A 14,591-nucleotide genomic window follows, 5' to 3' on the forward strand; every position below is an offset into this window, starting at 1 on the left:
ATAATAATTAGAGGATATATACTATTTTATTTAGGTACCCAAGAACACAATACACGAATTGTAATTTTGATTCTGATGTCATAAGTAACCAAAGTAGATTATGAATAACAGATGTAGGTTAAACCCATGGGTAAATAATCAGTTTTAAGATTAAAAATATACTTTATATTCTTAATTTGTCAAATAAGCACTTTATATATCTGTGTAATTAAATAAATTATTGAATCATAGACGCTTTCCAGCGCTCACTAGACCTGAAACATCAAACGGCCTTAGTTATCTCTTTAACTGTTATGGGTACTAATATGACCTTTACTTCAACAGAATTCATCTACTAGCATTTAACAACGTAATTGGATTATTTCCCTTCGTAATCGTTTTTTTTCATAACTATATAGAACCATGTTTGATCAGAATGATAACGAATTTTAAAATATTAAATAATGAAAAATAGAATAGAATCCTTTACTCAAAATGTTGTATGAGGATTAATAAATATAATGTATTCCGTTTCTTTATTCTCCTATTCAATAAAATATTAACCCTAAAATGGTCTTAAATCTAAGTGATAAAACAATAGATAATTTGTAAACAATGCTTGCCACAAATGAGCGAATACGAAACTAAAAATTAACCGTAACGTTATTGCAAGGTTATTATTGGCCATATTATAAATATAGAAATAAAATAAAAAAAAACTCTTTTTAAAAAAATTAATTATGTGAAATAAAGAAATATAGGAATCTAATTCAGGAATTCAATGAATTCAATGAATGGATGTATACATTTTCTTTAAATGGCTACCGTTTTTTTTGGAAACTCCTTATAACTTGGATTTTAAATAAGGATACGAAAATTAGGCGATATATTAATATTTTAATGGGCTTTTTTTCACGGAGGATGCCTCCAGGGTAAATGTTTTTTTTTTTCACATGCCTCTTTTCCGGTAAGGGAATTTTTCTTTAAAATATGTTCTATTGTCAAGAGTATATTGTCAAGAGTGTTTTTATTCAAGAAGTCTGAAGAAATGCTGGTTGTGAAAATTTTCAAACGCCATAATGCTTGAAATTTTCGAACTGGTATGGAAACAATTATAACTTAAAATGAAATACACTTTCTGTTGCTATCAACATCTTTTTTGAAGTTTGAAGTATTGGTTTTGTCTATACAGTATATATATATATATATATATATATATATATATATATATATATATATATATATATATATGTTATATAGGTGTTTGATTATTATTATTATTATTATTATTATTATTATTATTCTTGTTATTGTTTGTTGTTAGGAAATCTTATTAAAAGTGAGTCTTAGAGAGTCTTATTAAGAGAGATGTTGCGTTCTGTGTTCGTGTTATGAAGAGATTCATATACATAAAATGTTCATACTTAGAAGTGTAGTAGAAGCTCTTAGAGTGAGGAGACAATCTTAGTGTTCACATTGTAGATATGAGATGTAGAGACATTGTGTATGTAAAGACATTTTAAAACGCAGGATATATAAGACATATAATGACAACTCCACTTTACCTTTTGGTAGAATTACAACACAAAGATGACGTTTATAAAAACACATGATGCGTTTATTTCTTCTTCGACCGGTCGGTGGTTTTCTTAGTCAGGAATTCAAAGTTTTACATTCTATTTTTCAAAGGTGACCGTCTCGCTTCCAGACGTTCGACTGTCCATCTCTGGACTCCAGACTATCGTCTGTCGTCCTCAGACTCTCCCTGCTTAACTCTAAAGTTTCTAATTATATCGAGAACTTCCCATTTTTCATGACGTCATACACATGTTAAAACATGTGTCTTCTTTCACGTGTTCTGGAAATGCGTGTCCAAAACTTTTTCCTTTGTTTACAAAATGAATTTTAACCTATATTTCCAGTAACCTATATTTCCAATATGTTAAAAAACATGTTTATTAAATTATCCTATAGTTGCATTCCTCATTCAATTTCATAACAGAATTGACAAATGCACATTCCTTTTCTTAAAACTATTTTATCTCTAAGCTAAACAATGGTTTGTTTTACATTCCATTTTCTAATTCTCTCTCGTAATCTATTTCTAAACCTAAATTACGAGGTTCGAATTTCGTCTATTCTATTTCATTTTTACATTTAACTAATTCCCTATTTTTATACTTACATGAAAAGGGGACAACCCTTATCATGTAATACATACATACATATATATATATATATATATATATATATATATATATATATATATATATATATATATATATATATATACTAGACTACCCGTGACCCGTTGGCTCAGTATATGTTATATTTAGCTATGGAATAGTGAGCATTCAGAATTAATGTATAGAAGGGAAAGTGACTATACAAAATTAATGTATAAACGCACAAAAATTGAATGCAAGTACACGCGAAAACAAATATGGCGACCAGTGAAAACAATAAGCAATTTCGTACACATTCAATTTTCGCATGTTCGCAAAAACTGAATGCACACGCGCGCGAAAACAAACTTGGCGGCCATTGAAAACACTACGAAATACATTGAATAATAAAGGTCTTAACTTCATTGACCTTAGATTAAATGAAAAATTCTTTATATAAGAGAGGTGCAATCCGTTGAAAAATATTGAAAAAAGACAAACAGAAAAAAGTACAAGGAGGGAATGTGCATTGTACAGGCCAACCCTAGTTTTAGTGTATGTGTTAACAGCCTTGAAATATCAGGAAATAATAATTGATCAAGTAATATTTAACGGTGAGATCTTTTCAAAGCAAATCTTAAAAAAAAAAAAAAAATTAAAAGTCCTCCTCCATGCACACACGTTTTGAAGTGTTTTTACGTTTGACCCCCCCCCTCACTCCGTTCCCTCTTTTTGCCCTCGCCCGCCAGCAAACTTGAAAAAATGCTAACGGTTACATGTCTCGTTTACCACTACACCAAGAAATGGGTGCACATTTTACATTAAATTTATATAGGAAAATGATCTAAAAGATCCTTTACTCATAGAATTTTCGTTTTACGCACAGATAGAGAGTAAGAAAAGTTAGTGATGGTTGTTGTAGCTAGACGATAATTTGTTGCAAATCTTTTACGTGTGTGTGTGGGGAGCATAGATTGAAGCTCAGTCGAGTATCTACCTTAAAAGTAACGACAGAGCAGAGACAGTCTGGCAACTCCTACTGTGTGAGAAAGATGAATTAGGGACGTGAAATGGTCTTAATCCACTAGATTTCGAAGACGATTTTATGCCGTGTCAAAGCAGGAAAGGGTACTACACTCTAGATGTGGCAACAGTACTCCATCTTAGAACGTCTTTGGTTCTTATGCAGGTAGAGGATTGCTTCGGAAGTGAGATACTTTCTGGAGTGATAGAATGATCCCAGCATTTTCTCAGTGATTTTGCCAACAGATTTCATGTTGATTTTCATGTTGATGGTGAAGTTGGTTTTGAATGCAAGTCATTGCTTTTTACCCCATGGTATCAAATGCTCTAGGTTGAAGGAGAAAGAATCAGGCAAGATCCTGTTCTTTGTCGACCTTGAAATGTTGCCATGGATGGTGGTATCGTCTACATAGAACATGATTTGGGAGATCGTTGATGAGGATCAAGAAGAGAGTTCGGCCCAGATGGATCCCTGAAGGGTTGTGTGAGTTGGGCAGACAGAATATGGACAGTTTTCTCCGCGATACTCTCAAAGATACTAACTCCATCGTTGTGGGGATTGCAAATATAAAAAGCTATGCTGTAAATGCACATGTAGGGTAGTTTAGGATCTTATTTGGAAATATCGCTGCCAGAAGAGAAGCTATCCCTAATGTAGGCACATATTATATGTCCGTGACGATCTTGAGGATCAGGTTTGGAGATTATGTTAGTATCACTTTTCATTGAGAAATCGTCTAAGGAAACAGTTCAACCAATATCAGTTTCGTGCACACACACACACACACACACACACACACACACACACACACACACACACACACACACACACACACACACACACACACACACACACACACACTAAATTGGTTAAAGGGGAAATTATTTCCAACTCGCATTTAGGTAAAAATGCACTTTCGTAAATAATTAAATTCATACAAAACGTATCGCAAAAACAAAAACAAAAACAATATACATATATATATATATATATATATATATATATATATATATATATATATATATATATATACACGATCAAACAGTTAATAAAACATGTTAAAAAACACTTTGAAATAAGTTAAAAACATATTTAATCTGGAAAAGGAAACACTATATAAGTGGATAGTCCTTAATCCGCGAAGTTTCGAAGAAATACTTTCCTTCTCATCAGAGGGTAGAAATTAGCAAAATGCGGGATCGGATTTTGCATACAAACGTATTTGATGAAACAACAAGTAAGTCCAAGATGTTACTTGATAACAAAAAAAGTGAAGCAGAGGGAATATGGTAAAGAAAAAAGGTGATTACACATGAATGGATAGTCTGGTGGAAGATAAATAATCCAGTGACGGTAAAATCCAAATATATAACTTCAAGAAATTTAATTGAATTTCCATTTGCACAAGTTTTAATTTATATATATATATATATATATATATATATATATATATATATATATATATATATATATATATATATATATATGTAAAGAGAGAGAGAGAGAGAGAGAGAGAGAGAGGGAGAGAGAGAGAAAATTACAAATATAAATACCTTTAAAATTAGAAACTATCAATATAATGAAAAGCTCAATTTACTAAATAGAGCACTTAAAGAAATGGAAAAGATAGATGAAAATAACTTATAATATTTATTATCCATCAAATTGAAACAAGAAATTATAAAAATGAAAATCCTTAAATATTATTATAATTCCTGGTTTGAATTTGATGGCTCAATAAATATCGTGATTTATTATAATATATATATAAGAAAATTAGAAAAAATATAAAAAATATAAAATTAAAAATTATCTTAAAATAAAAAAAGTTTATTAATATTTATTGGAACAAAAATAATAAAAAAGAAAATAAATAATTAATAAGAATTATAATATTTTTCAAGAATATTAATAATATATATATATATATATATATATGTGTGTGTGTGTGTGTGTGTGTGTGTGTGTGTGTATGTATGTGTGTGTTGGGGTGGAAAGGGCCCCCGTAAGCCGCGGTGAAGGCAACCTTTTTAGGAGAAGCAAATCTCTGATTTAAAAAAACCATAAAGCGGGAGACCAGTACTCGCATTAAGCTGGTCTGCAGTTTAATATGTTGCTGGCTATCTTGCTCTTGCTTGTTGCTGGATCTCAACATTTTGAACCGAGAGAGAGAGACTTAGTTGTCGTACAAAGCTAAGTCTCTGTAACATCATATGTGTATAGATACTTCCTCAAGCATTTGTTTATTAAAATGGTCCTGTGGCGATAGAAGTCATTTTGGGGCTCATGAACTTTAAGTGTTTGAGGGAGTGGCAATCGTCTGCCAAGACGTTACAATCATATATATATATATGAGTGAGAGAGAGAGAGAGAGAGAGAGAGAGAGAGAGAGAGAGAGAGAGAGATGCAATAATGTTTTTATTTTTTTGTCCACCCTCTGGATGAAAAGTGCCTGTTTTCTCGTTACCCACTCAAGAAATAACAGGAAAAAATAATCCAATAAATCTTGTCCGACTTTCCGACTGTTTCTTTCAAATCAACTCCACCCAACGTTGTCGCCGGTGAAAACCTTTTCAATGGCTTGACATCGCCCAGAAATGATTGAACGGGCGACGTGTTTAGTCACCAAAGCAACCATTAACACAATATTAATATTCAATAGAAGATCCACTCTGTGTGGTTCCTATTTATCCGGCTCCCCACGAGGGTACAGTTAGACACAAGGTTCGTTTTATAATAATACAACTCCAGTAAAATGCACAATTTGTATTGGCAAAAATATATCCTAATTCCCTTTTTCTTTGTTCTGTTTTTACAGCATATTTTTGGTTTGTTTCATTTTTGAGAAAGAGAGTTATCGCTCGAAATAATCAAATACATTTTACCGCCCGGTTATATTATGCAGTAAGTCCATATTTACTGATTTATATGTGAAAGATTTTGAAAAATAAACAGATATATGAAGATTTAGATTCTTCTCATACAACATTCGTTCGTTTGTTGTTTTTGTTCATATGTCATGTCACTTTATCATTCCGATATACTAAATTGCCAACGGCCTTCTATAATATAAGTATCACCTGTCTGTTTAAATGTATGTATTAATGTCTGCCTAAAACTTTACACAGAGGTGACGGATTTTCACGAGACTGGTATCATTTTGAAACGCAAGCCTTCGGACGACAAATATAAAAAAATTGGCCAAAAATCATTAATTCCTTCACCGTCAACTGAGCACTTTTCTACCGGGAGGGGTCGCTTTTTTCGCCGATATTTTCGAAAGTTATCCTCTCTCTTTGATTGTCTAGCCTTAATTTTAACCTACGTCACTTCCGGTTTGGCGATGGATGCAACAGCAAGCACGTTACGTTTTTTTTTCACGTTCTTTTCCCCCTTCGCGGTAGGGTTCGAGCCTGCCTACCTACTACTACTTTTTTTTGTTGCTCAACATACACCTCCAAACACTCGGGAAACGCCAGGCACCCAGGCTAGTCTTAAATAAATAAATAAATAAATAAATATGCACCATTGGAACAGATACTACACTGTACTCTTCGCTTTATTCATGCCATTTAGTCATTCGTATCGTCCTCTTACTTTTATTCTGTACGCTTTTGCATGTTTTTTACTTACACTTTATTTTTCATTTTCTTTATTTACGTCATTCATTTATGCATGCTATATTCGACTTCGTCTTCTTTTTACGATGCTGCTACCAATATCGCACTGCATGTTATACTAATAATTCATTTTTTCATTTTCTTTATTTACGTCATTTATTTATTTATTTTATTTATTATAACAGTATTTATTTGTTTTCTTTATTTATATCATTTATTAGGATCCATTTCCCTTTCAGTTATCCAAGTTCAATGTCAAGACTTCGATCATCATCCTTAGCAAAGCAAGCCTATTAAGTCCCCAACAGCAACATTTCTTCGTCGCCGGCGATTGAATCTAACCTGTAGTAATTATGTGTTCTGATAAAATAAACTGGCTATTTTTTTTTTTTTTTATTATTTTGATTTTTTGGAGATCACTAGCTGATTGTTTGGGCTAAATATTTGCCCCAGGGGTCAAGGACTGAAGCCGCCCAGTGCATGAGAAAATTGTCGATGAGAATCTTTGTTTTGTTGAAATTTATCCAATCAGAGCGAAGAGTGTGACGCAGCGAGCGATGATTGGCTAAAGGGAAAACGCATGTCTGCTCCGATGCACACCAACACTTCATACATAAGGCACTGCAGAGCAAGGAGAATCAGTCTGGAATCAGTTTTTGAGCCCAGGTTGGAGTCTGTTTGAAATCTGAGGGAAACTGTTCACCGCCCCATACCCCAGCTCGTTTGAGAAAGCACTCGTCCTTTGACCGATTGATAAGCAACGAATCGGTTGTTGAAAACACGACCAAGGTCCCGTTCATTAACTATCATAACTACCAGAAAGAAGAAAGTTGTAATGGACAAAATGTCGCTTAATTTAATGGCACCACTCCCGTTTTCGTAACGCTTCAATTGTTTGATTTGAAACAAGGAGGTTTTACTTTTAGAACAACCTTCGTTAATCGATAATCATTTTCCTTTCTTTTATGTTTGTCATTTCTACATGGCCCACAACAATGATATTAGTTTTCTTAATAGAAAGTGTTTATTTTATCATATTCCAAAAATTACGTAATTTGATCAAGTAGTTTTATTTTTAAATAAGAAAATTGAAATTTATGAGTAATCGATGAGTGACTGTCTTGCCTACCATTTTGAAAAATTTCAAGAAAAGGGGAGATAATAATAATTCATTCTAAATTTACATTGTAATGCATACAAATTACCATATTCATCACTTACCAATGATTTTCGTTATAAAAATACTACTACTTAATTTACGAAATGTTTGGAATATGATATGATCCTTTCGTCACGGGTACGTACATCATATAGATTTTTCTCTAGTTTTGTTTTTTTAATATGGGGAGGATTCTGGACAAGCACCAAATATTTTTTTCCATTAGTGCCAGGACTCTTTTACAAAAAGATCCCATCTGTTACCATGGATTCAATTCGAAATTCCGATCAAGTTTCCGAGTTAGACGTAAAGATTGCAAGGTTTGATCGGAATTTTCCTTGGTTCGAAAAGATATACCTGAAGAAGGTCGTTACATCAGTCGAAACGTTGTACATATAAGGTGTAGCAGACTACGTATTATGGTATCTGTTAGATGCACAGTTAGGGATTGATAAGGATTAATATGAATTAGATACCACAATGTCACATTTACTCTAGAAGTTTGTTTTTTTTGGAAACTATTGGTCCGATCTCGATGAAATTTTGTATAGATCTTTGGTATTTGTATCATGGCATACAATGTACAGTTTGCACTGATAGAGATTAGTATTTAATGTAAATGAGCATAACCATATTCAACCTTCAATCTGGTAAAGCATTCATTCAAAGTCAACGGGCTCTAAGTTTTTCTCGTTTTTAGCCGGCAAAAAGTCAAGTCTACACTTTATTATACTAAAACATTTGTTTACCTAAGGCTTTTCACTATATATTTTCATGAAACAAAATGCATACTATAATATTTTATTGTATTATGGTTGAAAAATGTTTTAAGCTGTTCTAATTAGCCGTAATTTGCAATTAACTCAGTAAATGACTCATCTCTTACTAATTTTCTGTTTATCACTTTCACCCTCTCTTACGGTATGTTGTTTGACCACCATTACTTTTATTATATACGTCGGCTATGACAATCTCTTTACCATCTTTCCATGCTCCTGTGTACCTGATATTTCTACCCCTCTTTATCCTATATTTCTACCCCCTCTCTTTATAGCATCTTTCTATCCCCAACTCTCTCCCATCTTTCTACCCCTTTCACTTCCATCGTTCTAACCCCCTCTTTATTCCATCTTCCTGCCCCCTTTCTCTCTCCCATCTTTCTATGCCTCTCACTCTACAAGTACGAGTTAAATAGTATCACTGCCAGTGGGGGTATTAATTTTGGATATGTTTTTTTTTCTTTTTTTTAATATTTAACTGGTTTTACAATCTCACTTTTTGCCTGATTCAAGTAAAGTAACCCAATCTCAACGGTTTACCCAACGGATCGCACGTCTTTAGTTTATTATAAGAATAAAAATAGTACAATCTGTTGTCCCTATCCGGTCCAGAGCAACGCCGGATAATCCTGCAAACATACTATATAACGTATGACACTGCTTACACATAACCAGGAAAATACACGGATTGTTGGACGATAAAATAAACAGCCGTGTGTCATTTCGAAATAAACGAAAGAAAGAACAAGAGACAGTGCGTGTGTTTTTACCGTGTCAACCACACACATACCTACACACACATACACGTATAGATACACACAAGCACATAGTGATGTTCGTCCATCGCTTGCGAATATAACCGTGATCATGCAATTGCTTCAGTCAAAGTTCTCAGAAATCAAGGGACCCCTTGGCTGGGGCTAACACTTGAACTCTATATGAGATACATAGATATTCGAATGTTCCATTAAAGTTCTTTATCTCTCAAACATTGAGTTAGTAAAGAAATTGAGAACATAATTTTTCCTTTCCCCAATTAACCATTTTTATATGTTGTAGTATATCTTTCATGTTGGTCTCTTGGTCTTACTGGATTCCAATTTATCTAGTCTGGTGGAGTATCCAGCTTCGTGCTATTACTTGAGGTAATATCATTTGGTGAAGGTTCACCATTCCTCGGAAAAGCTGTGGGGTAGCCATAGTGAGAAGATCTTATTTGGGCAGCGAATACTATGTGATTTTGAATATTTGGTCAGGGTTTTCTTCTATGGAAAAAGTATCCTCATGCGAGGTTGTTCTGACAAACCCCTGTACAGAGAGACCATAGACACCCGAGAATAGTGTCTAGTAGGCATTCAAGTTCTCTCCTAAAAATGATTATTGTTCTGTGGGTTCGGAGATGGTTTGTAAGACCAATTCGAGCCTTGTAGCATTTCCTGCATGTGCTCTTGCGAGTATTTCCGCTATGCTCTTGCGAGTCTTTGTCCTTTGAACACATGCACATATATCTATATGTAAATTAGGTGTGTATGTGTGCATATTAATGTATAAGTTAATCCATAACGTTGTATATTTTATATAGAGCAAATGTGTTTAAACGCTATGTTTGCACGTTAGCAAAAAAGGTCGATGTTTTGTTATAGTGTTGTATAATAAGAGATTCAGTGTTGTATGGGAGCTATAAAAAATACGACAGTAGTGCTCAATATCCTAGAAAGAGAAGGTGTATACAGTATTACATTAAGTTGTATATTGTAATTCCCAATGCTCATGACAAAGCATGTGAGTTTAATGATATAATATTATATTTAGTAAAGGATGTATACTAAATCGGAGAGTGCTCAATATTCCAGATCAAGTAGGCGAGTTTAAGAATATCTTATTACACCTGATCAGTGATACAAGCTGAATCAGAAGTAATCAATATCTTTTATAAGCCATTAACACTAGGCGAGTTCAACGGGATTCTATCGAAAGCGGACATGTATAGTGAATATCAAGTTCAAAAGTGATCCCCAATCGCATGCTGAGTACGTTATGTATTTGTAGTTCTTGAAGAGAAATGTCCATGTCCTCTTACATACAGAGCATGGTATTTCTAAATGATCGCCAATTAGGTACGAACCAGGCTAAACGTTGCTTAATTTCACTTATCCAGCGAGAACTGGTGTGTCAACGTGATTATGCTGTATATAATATCCTTTATAATACGGTAATACATTTCATATACTTGATGGAGAAAGGGGAAAGCAAGATTGCCCAGGAATGCACTGAAATAAATATAGGTTTCATTATATTATTAAGGAGAAGTGTGTAAAAATTGGAAACTCGACGTTGCTGGCGATACATTTAAACAAATATCGATTGCATATTTTTAAGGAAAAGGGTGCTGAAAGAAACTTGGTGTGTCCCGGGAGCAATAATTTAAAAACTGAAAGCTCAGTATTTACATTATTATTATTTCAATAAATTAAAACAAAAAAGAGGAATGAACTGGGCGGACGTAAACAAGGGATGAAGAGATGTGTGTGTGTGAAAACGGGGAAGGGGAGGAAAAAAAGAGAGAAACACAGATTAAGACAGGTAGAGAGATAGAATTTTTAATATAAAGATGTTAAAGACAGATGTAATATATATATATATATAATCTCTCTCTCTCTCTCTCTCTCTCTCTATATATATATATATATATATATATATATATATATATATATATATAAAGAGATGAAGAGAGAGAGAGAGAGAGAGAGAGAGAGAGAGAGAGAGAGAGAGAGAGAGAGAGAGAGAGAATTTGAATTATTATTAGTGGAAGAACATCAAAGGAAGTAAGAATACCTCTTCTTACCTGGTTCGACTTTTTCAAGGTACCTTTGACCCCTTTGAATTTAAAATACGCTGCCACGCAGATATCCTTCTGTGCGTTGTAAGGTGGGATGACCGGGCCGAGTTTCGGGTTCACCTTTGAGAAATCGCTGGAAATGTTGCTAACAGCGATGCAGTCTAACACGAATCCTTTTTCGGATCCCCATTGAATCCTGGGTGGGGGCGTTCGCGGCGCTCTGTAAACCTTGTTGTTTCGCTTGTGTTCGTACATCATCGAGCAGTTTAAATTGTAAAGAATAAAAAAGGGGGCGTACAAAACAAGATTTACGATTGTTATGTATATAATTAAATAAGTTTTTTCTTTTTCAATTTCTCTTTGATCTCGCTAGCGTTGTTGCTATTGTTATTATCATGTACACAATGTGTTCTACGGCCTAATTAGAGGTGTTGTTGTCAGGGGTGACAGATCGCTTACCACCTGGGACTGTTACTCGTTCAGTTAAGTTGTTATGTAAGTATATTAGAACTAAACAAGACAAAACATATATACGCCTTTTTTTTTTAATGAATAAATAGCAAAATCTAATTTTTGACAATTTTGTGTAAATGAAATCTATACAATAATAAAGTTATGTGACTAATTCTCGTATATCTTTTGCATGTTTGTGTGTACGTGATTTTCGCCTCTATGTGACTTACGCCTTATTTTTACTAATCGAGATTTACTAAAGTGCATAACACCTGTTATCTCTCTCTCTCTCTCTCTCTCTCTCTCTCTATATATATATATATATATATATATATATATATATATATATATATATATATATACATATATATATATATATATACATATACACAGAGGAGAGAGAGAGTGAAAGAAAGAGAGAGAGAGAGAGAGAGAAAGGAGGAAAGGAACAAACCAAGTTATGTGTTCATCAACGTTTCATCTTTATTGTGCGACTAGATGAATGAAATTAAGAAAGCAAAATGCCAGTACAAAAAGCATTAATAAAATTGTTTGAATTCAACAGCATTTCTCGCGGTTAACGGTAGCCGAATGTATTAGGTCCCTGCTAATGAGGCTAGAGATGACTTCTGTCGTCGGGTTCGAATCTATCGACTGGTGTTAATCGTGACACCCTGCACTGATGATTCCCGAAAGGATGAAAAACTAGTGTCTGTAGGTAGTTAATAATTATAGTAAATAATTATATATATATATATATATATATATATATATATATATATATATATATATATATATGTGTGTGTGTGTGTGTGTGTGTGTGTGTGTGTGTGTGTGTGTGAGAGAGAGAAAGAGAGAAATCTGTCTGGCGGATTCTCTCTGCTGACTAAGCGTGATTCTCAAAGGGGCTAAAAGAAGTTCCCTAGTGGTCAGATGGTATAAATACACCCTGTCAGCTGATTGGTCGGTGTGTAGCCGAATTGCGTGGCCGGGATAGTAATTCGCGAACAAAAAAAAACTTTTATTTTATCGTGACTGCTACATCCCCCCCCCCTTCTTAGGCGGAAAGCCGAAAGAGAAAAAAAGTAGCAGTTGTAAAAAATGTCAGTTCAGTTTACGAATAATTTGTTATACCAAATTGTATTTACTTATCGTCGAAAAGTTGCGTTCTATGATCGTTGCTCCAGAAAAAAAAGTTCTTGTTTTTCAGTCAAAAGTATGAGGCGTTGGATTATTTATAAGAGTCATTTTTGTTAAGAAAAAAAAACGCTCATAAATTTTTTATTTGGAAAAACAAGCAGAAATCGTACAAATGTGTACACAGACTAAAAAAACCATTCTCTCTACAGGTATTATTGGCCAATGTATTCGTCGACCACTATGTATGGTGGTGACATAATTGTCTTTTGGTTGTGTGTTCGCTTTTGCTGGTTTAGGAGTATGTTCATACTATGTAGGAGGAATACGGATCTCTTGTGATTTAGTGTCGAGAAAGGCTCTTTTTAACCTGTTAATAGATACAATCATTTTTTTTTGTCACTGATGTCAAGGGCAATAAGTTTCTCAGTTCGTGAAAGCACACGTTAAGGACCAGTATAAGGTGGAGTGAGAGGGCCTTTCACGACGCCCTTTCTCTGAAAAACATGAGTCCATGAGGAAATGCCTTTTGGGACCGAAGATATGATGCATAGGTGGAAACTTACTAAAATAAAATTTCCACCTATGCGTCAAAACAGATACAGATTTCCTTTTTACCAAGCGTTCGACTTCGAACCTTTGACCAATTCGCTTCACTACAGAAAGAGATGTTTTCACTTTTTCTTTTCTTAAAATATCAAAAATCTGCTTGTAATCATTTTGAACTGCCTTAATCCTGCAATTCGGTTTTTTATATCCTTACCAAGATGCGGTCTTACCATTTTTAGGATTAATTTTTCCACTTATTATTATATGCAATAATAATAATAATAATCTGCAAAATAGAAATTTTCAGTTAAAATTAACAAAAATTCATGGAAAAATATTGAAAAATCGATTTCTTCCTTCTTTCACTCTTGGCCCATTTTTTTTTTTTTTTTTTTTGCTCATGAATGTATATTTGATGGTCTAGATATGAATGCGCCTATTGATCGTCTAGTGATTGTTTAAACAGGACTTATAACAATTATAGCATTAAGGGACAAATAACAGTCTCTGGTGTTTTACATTGGCCAATGGGAAAACATAACTGATCCATCTGTGGTCTTGATTTGACATATCCTCGGAAAAGATTCGTACAATTCAAAGTCTTGGTGATATTTACAGCAGCTTTATTTCGGATGTTTCCCCCATTGTAAAGCTGCAACATTAGTCCTAGACTTTTACTATCGACATTTTTCTCAACTCGGAGTCATTGCTGTCCACGATCGTCTTTCTCCCTCTGACTCCGACCGAGTCTGCTAACTCTTGAATAACTGATACGTGTATTTCAAGCTCTATCGTTACGTCATTATCACCATGTGTTCAAAGACATGAACCGAATGATCTACTTTCGCCACGTATTTTGTTTATGTTCAAACATTCTTTTTCACCTA

At 33.8% G+C, this 14,591-nt stretch overlaps 1 protein-coding gene across 1 annotated transcript in view; it reads right to left on the bottom strand.

Annotated features, from left to right (window-relative positions):
* The window catches only part of LOC145258301 (sperm microtubule associated protein 1-like), a 46,582-nt gene extending 34,627 nt beyond the window's left edge, over positions 1-11,955 (bottom strand). The window contains exon 1 of the mRNA XM_080116347.1: positions 11,572-11,955. Coding sequence (XP_079972473.1) covers positions 11,572-11,823 — 252 coding nt within the window. The 5' untranslated portion in view covers positions 11,824-11,955. The remainder of the gene's footprint in view (positions 1-11,571) is intronic.
* Positions 11,956-14,591: the final 2,636 nt, after the last annotated feature.

This window comes from Euprymna scolopes, chromosome 33 (assembly GCF_053919585.1).
Source record: "Euprymna scolopes isolate OS-2025 chromosome 33, ASM5391958v1, whole genome shotgun sequence".
Taxonomy (NCBI): Eukaryota; Metazoa; Mollusca; class Cephalopoda; order Sepiida; family Sepiolidae; genus Euprymna; species Euprymna scolopes.